At 43.9% G+C, this 8,906-nt stretch overlaps 1 protein-coding gene across 1 annotated transcript in view; it reads right to left on the bottom strand.

Annotated features, from left to right (window-relative positions):
• Positions 1–347: 347 nt before the first annotated feature.
• adgrb2 (adhesion G protein-coupled receptor B2) overlaps positions 348–8,906 on the bottom strand; it is a 247,813-nt gene continuing 239,254 nt past the window's right edge. The window contains exon 36 of the mRNA XM_030411455.1: positions 348–3,666. Coding sequence (XP_030267315.1) covers positions 3,557–3,666 — 110 coding nt within the window. The 3' untranslated portion in view covers positions 348–3,556. The remainder of the gene's footprint in view (positions 3,667–8,906) is intronic.

Below are 8,906 nucleotides of genomic sequence, written 5' to 3'. Positions count from 1 at the left end.
GAAGAGGATCATTATTAGCATAAATATCGCTCAAAGTTGATACATTTTTAATGAAATAATCACTTTGAGTTGACATTTACCCCTGTGGTCATTCCAATGCAACATCTTCAAACCCACAGAACTATTCCTGTTACATTTTCAGACAGACCAGCGGCGCCTCTGATTGGTCACAGTTAAGCTTCAGTGCTTCTGGGTGACAGAGTCCGTCATGCCTCACACCCAGAGTGTTATTATGAAAACATGGGATTGGAGAGTTGGGTGTAAGCCGCAAATCAAGAGTGAGCCCAGTTGTTTCTCGTCCACAGATGCCCTCGAAGCGGCGCGCATACACATATGAGACACGGAGATCAATTTGAAAATTTATTTTCATATAAAAAAGACACTATGAAAACATTAGAGGACTAATTTGTACAATCTTATGTATAAAAAGAACAAAAATGAGGGACTAAAGGAAAGGGAGGGGTTTTTCAGTAATAAATCAACTGGAATGTTGGATGGTTGGAGCAGTTGGTTAACACCCAAGCATCGAAAAAGCTGAAGGTGGAGGGTGGAGGTGACCATAGTAGGTTTCGGGAGTTAAGTTGCAAAATTGGCGCGCCCATGTTTAAATGGGCTGCTTATGGGCTGTTGAGTTTGGCAGGCTTTCAACACACAAAGCAAAACAAAGATGACACACTGACGTCTCCACGCGTCAGCATTTTCACCGTACCAGAAAAGAAAAAGTGTAAAAGTTTTGCTAGACGATCCTTCGTTGTGGTGGCGCGTTCAACGGCTCAGTCTCAATCAGGCCAAGCAGCAATCTCACTTACCGTTCCTTGTTGGTGAAAACTTAAAAGAATCCAGAAACCTGTCAGACTGTTCATGTGCAATGAGCGAAGGAGTGAGGAAAAAAGAACAAGACATCAAACATTTACAATTCTTTCTCTCAGAGTCCATCTATAGGTTACCATGGGAACAAGGCCTTTTTGGGAATCCATTTTGAACTTTTCTCTCTAAAATAACCTGTACAAAAAAAACAAACTAATTTGTCTGTGTAAAGGTCAAATCTGTGTCCCCTGACACCGATGTTTTCTTCTGCTACACAGCAACACCCACTGTCTGAGACTGTGGGGCCGACGGTGCCCCGCTTTTCTTCTGTTTGGACTCGCTATGGAGGTCCTGAGCCTGGCAGAAGGTCAGGTGAATGTGACCTTAGTCGGGCAACGAGGGGCCCGACGTTCGCCTCTCCTCCGAGGCGGAGTGGGCTGTAGGTTTTCTTATCTGCTGATTAGCTTGAAAGGTTATAGGGCCCTCACTCTTGTCTCACCATCTGCGCTGCACCGCACTACTACCACATTAGGGATCTTTAAACAGATGGTTTGAGGGCTCCATTGGAAAATGTCAGGACAAATCGCCTTCCCCGGATAATTACTGTTTTGAGCACTCCCTCCCTTCTTCATCTGCATCGCCGCCTGCCTCTAGCTTCCTTGCTATATAGTTTTGGTTCTTCTTCCTTGGTTACCATTTCGTCTAGCACAAAATTTCACTCATCTCTTTCTCAGACTGTGAGATTAATGGGAGCTGCTTTGAACATCGACATAGAAGTTATCAAGCCATCTACTGAATTCCTCCTGCACCCTGACACTCTGTCTCTTTCCGTCGGTGTGCAGAGGGCTGATGTGCTAATGTAGCAACAGCGAGAAACTGGTTTTTCTCTTGTAGCCACTGAAGAACGGATGTAGAATGTCAAATAGGAATCCCCACTGGCTTTTTTTTTTTTTTTTTTTTTTTTTTGGTGTCTCCTCTTCAGTCGGCTAACTTGTAGCATTTTAACCTCTATGGTGCCACCCCTGCCTTTGTATTTTACCCTCTTTCTGAAGCTGCTGTGCTCGCAAGTGCAGAATACAATCACACGGATGGGGATCCATGAGGATTTATACATCTGGCTCGTCTGCTAACACAAGGATGTCATGCCTCCTGGCAGCATGACACTGGGTGGGCAGAAACAGAAATGGAGGAAGGCGGCAGACAAAAGCAAAGGGAGGCATGTTTATCTTAAAATCTATTATGGGGTTCTTGAAAAATAAGAAAATCTGGCTCAGGTGGTGTTTAGTTTCACATACTATTGGCTTGGAAAAGCTCTTAGGTCACGTGAAGCTTCTAATAATTCCACCGTGACTAAACTGATCGATATTTCAATCAAAGTGGCATATTGCGAGATGCGAAACAGAGCCGGCGTGGATTCCATTTGGGCTGAAAATGACTCGAGATACTCTCTTTTCCTGGCATTAAGTGTGATTGGTGATGGCTGAAATGGATTCAGATGCTGCAATCTTTAGAGGCTTTTATCTCCGAGCAGCGGGAGAAGGAGCAACGTGAGATTCTGCATGTGATCGCTATCCTTCGTTTGCCTCATGGGTGGATAACATGCGGCGCACATTTCCTCAGAAGGCAAAGCTCACATGTATGTGCCGTGTGTGTGTCCTAAATTGTCTTGTTTTTTTGTTTTTTTTTCCAAGTTCCACATGGGTGAATTCTTACAAGAAAGAAACAGTAAAAAAAAAGAAAAAGGGGCGAAGGAAAAAAGGCAGCACAAGCACAAACCAAACCAGTCTGAAAATAAATCAGTTCTTCTTGAACAGTAAGACCATAGAACACAACTCGGTTATTTGTTTCAATCATATTATTTTTTCATTAAAAGTTTCAAACCATATGGGAGGACGTTTTTTTTTAGTTTTTTTTTTAACTAAACCATAGAAAATACAGAAAAGGGGGGGATACAATGTTGACACAGAGGACGTGAGAGGAATGGATGGATGGGACTGCTGAACTGGAACCTGAAAAAAGCAGACAGGATGGCACATATCAATGAGCAGCGTCTTCCCCTATCCCTCATCCCCGCTCCATCAAAAAAGAAACAGATGAAATAAAAAAAAAAAGGATAGACTGAGACACAGAATGCTGTCGTCATCCGTTAGAAGGGAAAAGGAAATAAATGAAATCAGGAGGCCTAAGGGTGCTACCAGTGTGAGAAACCTCGGTGAGATTTTACTTCCCCTTGCTATAAAAAAAACGGAACGGTGCAGAAATATTCTTCTTTTTTCTCTTTTCCCCCCCAAATCATCAAACATTTGAAAGAGATTTTCTTTTTTTTTTTTCTCCAGAATAAAATCAAGACATTTTTTCTCAGAAATAAGTTTCTCATAGTGTTTTTAAGTTCATTTAAAAAAATGTTGTCAGTCCCAGACGTGTCAAGCCCCTGTTCTTTTTCAGTAGTCTTTGCGAAAAATATAGAGTAGAACAGTCTTCTTTTCATGTCTGTCCTCTGCAGCAGTAAACAAATACAGTATGGGATCCAACAGAGCACATTGCAGGAGACGGGGAGCAGTGTGTGTGTGAGATCTTCGCGGAAAATCACTTATGTATAACTTTGCGGAGGTTCAGTCTCTCTGTGTGCCTCTGTGTCTCGACGTGAGCATGTTTGTATTTGAGTGAGTGTCGTCTGCGTCTTCACACTTCAGTCTGGAAGTCTCCCTCAGACGAATCGGGTGTGTTGGCGGAGGACGAGTCCCAGTTCTTATTGTGCAGCTCCATTCGGTCCTTCTGCTCCCCGGGTACAATGGACAGCTCGGGGGTCATGGTCTTGAAGCTGTCCCAGGAGCTCTGGTCCTCTGGGGTGGACTTGTCCTGGTGGAGAAATAGGACAAGGAAAAGGCCATCTAAGGACAAGTACACTGCAAAGAAGGCACCGTGTAGATGTTAAAAAAAAGGTACAAGAGGAAAGCACTGTTTTCATACGAGCCGAGTCTTATTATTACACTTTGAACACCATTTTTTAATATGCACCATGTAAACCCAAGGGTGAGGACATTCTGCTTGAATTTGTACCTTTACCATGCTATATTTAGCATCTTAAGAGTGCGCTCCACCGATTTAGCATTGTATTCTTACATAAGACTGTCAGGCTCGCAACAGTGTGAATAAAAGGGATCGGAATGATGCAGCACAACCAGAGGTACTGTATAATTTACTCTACACAATCTTCTTCATTGTCCAAACCTGCCACCTCCATTACCCACAATGCAACTTGGCGGCCGTTGGTTCAATCCGAGGGTAAACCTACCTCGACATCGCCCATTGGTTTGTGGACTAAGCCTCGAGGTTGACATTACAGCCGGTGCTGTCTTGATTGTTTTGGAGCCAGAAGAGAGCTTAATTTGGATTTATTTGCTTAAACTTGATTTCAATCGATTATGAGCACGTAACTTTGGAAGCCAGGAGCTTGGGAGCAGTTCATGCTCGCCCCGGGGGCATACTGTTGAGTTAATAAGGACCTGCTTTCCTGCCTTAATTCTGACCTGCTGCGCTTCCTGAAGTATTGGATGCATTCATTTCTGGTTTTGTCTCAAAATAAAATGTATAAGATGATCTCTAAAACGTCATGCTTGTTTCAAAGGATGCTGATCATATGCCTGTATGCACCTCTAGCAGTGTCGGACAGAAGCTGGCGAGCATCGTATTATCATGAAAGATAGGTCAACACTTTATTTAATAAAATACCTGGAAATCATAGCCATTCGACCACACATTTAGAGATGGATACGCTTAAATATGTGCTCACAGTAGTTTAAATCTGTCTTTAACCTTTAGAATATCCACATACACTCATAGTGGCCAACCCCTCTGGTCCATTTCTGAGACCTCACATATACTCAAAAGCACGACCATACATACCTGTAGTTCAAAGCGCCCTTCTGTCTGTCTATGATAAATGTTACCACCGTTCTGTTATTTACACGTCTGAAACCTGTCCCTCATCTCTCACCTCTCCCAATCAGTAATTTTTTTTCAGAAGCATGAAACCTTCTAGGCTCGGGTTCTGTGATCGCTGCATGTGATCCGCAGACGTTCCCACAAAGCATGTAAAATACATGTTGGGGGGATTAGCTGAAAAAGCGGCATTAGAGGCAGCATTATGCATGAGATAAGGGCCATTTATTCACATTGCACACATTATCTCAGAAATAATGATTTCCACGGAAAGGAGCTGGGAAAGACACGTGGGATCCGTAAAAGCAAAACACACATGGACAAAAAAATATGAATAGATAAGACGGACTACTTGTGGGGTTCTTCAGAGACACAGTTGACTCAGCTGCAGCAGAGCTCTTTGGACTGCACGGAGCTGAATATTTTATACACGAAACAAACATTAAGAGGACGATCACTCACAAAACATGTCTTGCTGGACAACGTATGCTAAATGAATATATATGAGAGGGAATGCCCTGCTTCCCCCCTATAGTCCGGTAAGAATCTACATCTACATGAAATCCATTAGCGCACCAGTGGAACTGCAGCTCAGCTACCGTTCTGTTCGCTGTATTCTTTTGCCACAATCCCACCTCCCTTCACTGCACCAACACTTATAGAGGGGAATTCACATGGAATTCACTTTGAGCTATTCACGCCCTCATTCCCTGTCTATCTCTTGATCCGACACGGACACGCACACACACACACACACATTGAGCTGCAGTAGCACAGCACTCCCTTCCCCCTCTTGCAGTGTGATGATCGTCAACGGAGCGCTAGGGGGCAATATCTGCCTGATTATCATTCTCCCTGCGTCACAGCCTGACAGTCGGTAAAATGAATACAAAAGGCATAATCTGGGAGCCAATTTGCATGCTAAATGCTGGCGAAGGAACATTTTGTAATGCAGGAGTGTGGGTAATGCTGCAGTTAAGCCCAACTTTATCCCTGGGAGACTAGGCTAACGCGATTGTGCTGCCACTGCGTGTCTATCCGTTCCCTTTTCGCCATCTCTGCCTGCCTCTGTCCCCCCCCCCTCCTTGCCCCAGAGCGCCCCATCTCATCCCTCTCTCTCTCTCTCTCTCTCTCTCTCTCTCTCTCTATCTGCCAGAGAGCCCCTCTACTTACACTCGACGAGTTCTTTTCACCTCCGGCAGACGAAATGCTCCATCGCTTTTCCCTCTGTGGTGATGAAATGGGAGGGAGCAGACAAGGAGGGAGAGACGAGAGGGAGACAGAGAGGTGGGGGGGTGGGAGAAAGAGAGAGAAGAAGGGGGAGGGAGGTGAGGGAGGGGGGTTTACAGTCACTGACAACTCTGCCCTGAAACAATAGCATTGTTCCCACACCTCCAGCAGGTGAGCGGGGCAGTTGTTGCTTGGTGCTTACACCTCACCCTCCTCTCCTTCTCTCTCTCTCTCTCTCTCTCACCAGCTCTCTCACCACAAACTCCAACAGGCTGCAGCATTCACACATGAACAGAAACAATGATCGAAATAACACGACTTCTGCAGGGGTGTACAGGCATAATCATAGTAAGCAGGCAGCAATTTTAACATCCTGTGCTCTTGAAGATAAGAGGACAAAACTGGCAAAACAAGGACGGAGTGACTGAGAGATTCTACATGCTACGCACCACTAATAGCAACTACGACTACTACAAAGAAGATGAGAGAAAAGGCGGCATGTGGGCGTAAAAGGAATCTGATTCTAAAAGCCGTAACACTGAGTCTGCCGTGCAGCGCTAGAGGCTCTGAAGCTCATGTATTCTAAATAATGTTGAAAGGGGATAACTAATCTGATTATTAGTGCATGGAATTGCTATCTACACTATCTGCATTATTGATTTGATGCTGTATGTGTTAACGCAAGACATAAAATAGTTAAAGCCAGCCAATAAAATGGACATTGCTGACTGTGTATGTTCCGCCTCTGGCTTAAACACATAAACTTCCACTGCTGTACCTCTGCAGTGTTATCTATTGTTTTTTTATGGCCCTTTTTTTTTTTTTTCTAAGCAAACTGCTGCTTACGGCAGCTTGCCTCTGTTTGGGTGGGCTGTTGTTTTTTTGTCCAACATGCACAGGTGTTCTGAAGTTACCAGAGTTTTCCGAGTTGGCTGGTCAGATTGAGAGCTGGTGATGAGTCCAGCAACAACGAGAAAAAAACTGAAGAAAGTGGTCATGGGGTGCTCGGGGACAAGAAGCTTGCGTCATTTGAGCTTTGCAAAATCCCAGTGCGCCTCGAGTCTGGGCCCAAATTGATTCCCCTCAGCGGCTCTAACGACTTGGCTAATATCGACTGGAGATTGTTTCTGGATAGAAGTATTTCGGGACAAAGTGAAAAAGTTTCCGCAACACACACGGGTAAGTTTGTGTTTTCTGTAATTTTGTTTTTTTTATCAGTAAAAAAAGCAGCAGATGGAGGAAATCACTCTGTCTGGGAGAGATGTTTATGTAAGTGTTCTGGGGTTTGTTGCTACTTTAAATTTCCAGTGAGCACACAGCAGTTTGATGCTTCAAGATGATACATTGTCAGGTACATCAGTGATTACAGTAGAGTAACTTGGGTTAGAACATTATCCATTATCTCTAACCACTCCTCCGTCACCATGGGTGGCTGGAGCTGATCCCAGCTAACGTCGGGCGAGTGGCCATGTACACCGCAGCCACCACTTCATCTAAGCAGTAATTCTCCGGTTGTCAGCATTTGACACCCTGGGAATGAGACTAGACAATAAAGTACCTTCCTCCAGAATCACTACGAAGTTACATAGTGTTCCTTTAAGGGACTTTGTCTTCACTTGAGTATTGAGTACTTTTCATTAGCTTGAACTACACATCATTATAAAAGTAGTAGCAGACCCACTGATCTGCTACTTACATATTAATGCAAAGTTACCAAATCATAACAAAAAGAAATATAAATAAAACTCTTTCTCTTTTTTAGTTGCTTTTGACTTTCATGTCCAAATATGTAGTATTTGCTCATAAGCCTATGATGTCATGGGTAATAGGATGAACATGATCTGTGCTAAGCTGCATGTATGACTGGCAAACCTTTTTTTCTGGTCACTTTCTCTCACCACAGTAGCTGCCTTTACATTTCTGACTGATCAACATTCAACGCATCAATCATGATTCAATGACTAACATCTAGAAACACAGTTTGCGCACCAACAGTGTTTGCAATGGACCTTGCAATACGAGCTTTCACCCCATAACTGTTTACCTTAACAATGTCAAGTGTTTTAATGACTCACCTACTCATCAAAGAGGTGGGTAAAAGTATTTTTTTGCATGGCACAGTAGGGCAAGTGGAGCTAATGTGGCCACAAGGACGCAGTGTCTATGAACAATCTAAAGGCGTTTGTCTAATCGCATAATTCTAGATGTTTCAGGCAAACGACACGATTTTCTGAGAGAAAATGCTGCAGTCTGCAAGCATGACTAAGCGAAGAAAACTGTTTGTAGGGACGGCGCACACTAGAAAAAGATGCTACAGCAAAAACATCGAAAGCCATCTTGAGAAGCCTCAGTGTTGGTGGATGAGGCCCACTCTCTGCCACTCAGTCCCCCTCATTTGGACCATGGAATGGAAAATCGTGTCTGGATGTGGGTGAGCAATGTAGCGGGCTGACTTTGGGAGATGATGGGGGAGGACAGGTGGTCGTGGGTAAGCGGGTTAACTTTACCTTTGTTGACTTGGATGCCCATGGTTCTGCTGACTGTCTGGCTACATTCAAACTGGGACATGATAACAAGCATGCAACACAAGGCCCAGTCAGCCAACAAAGGACATAAAACAGGAAAACAAAAAAGCAGAAATCAATAAAATGTGACAGTAAGGCGAAGAAAAGACATACACTGACAGTGAGAGCTCACATGAACACAACTCAAATCACAATCAATTTAAATGTGATGTAGATGAGAGTAACATCAAGAGCAGACTGAGAGGATACCAGAACATGGCTGCTGTGTCATAGCTGTCAGTGGGCTTTGGGTCATGGAACCAGAACGGCAATATTTCAATGTTTCTTTGTGTGTGTATTTCATTATATCAAGACGGAATTCAGACTGCCTATTCAGCACCAGCATAATTTATTAGAGGGCAC

Source organism: Sparus aurata, chromosome 3 (genome assembly GCF_900880675.1).
Source record: "Sparus aurata chromosome 3, fSpaAur1.1, whole genome shotgun sequence".
Taxonomy (NCBI): Eukaryota; Metazoa; Chordata; class Actinopteri; order Spariformes; family Sparidae; genus Sparus; species Sparus aurata.
The sequence above is the reverse complement of the archived record's forward strand: the minus strand, read 5'-3'. Positions and strand labels throughout refer to the sequence as shown.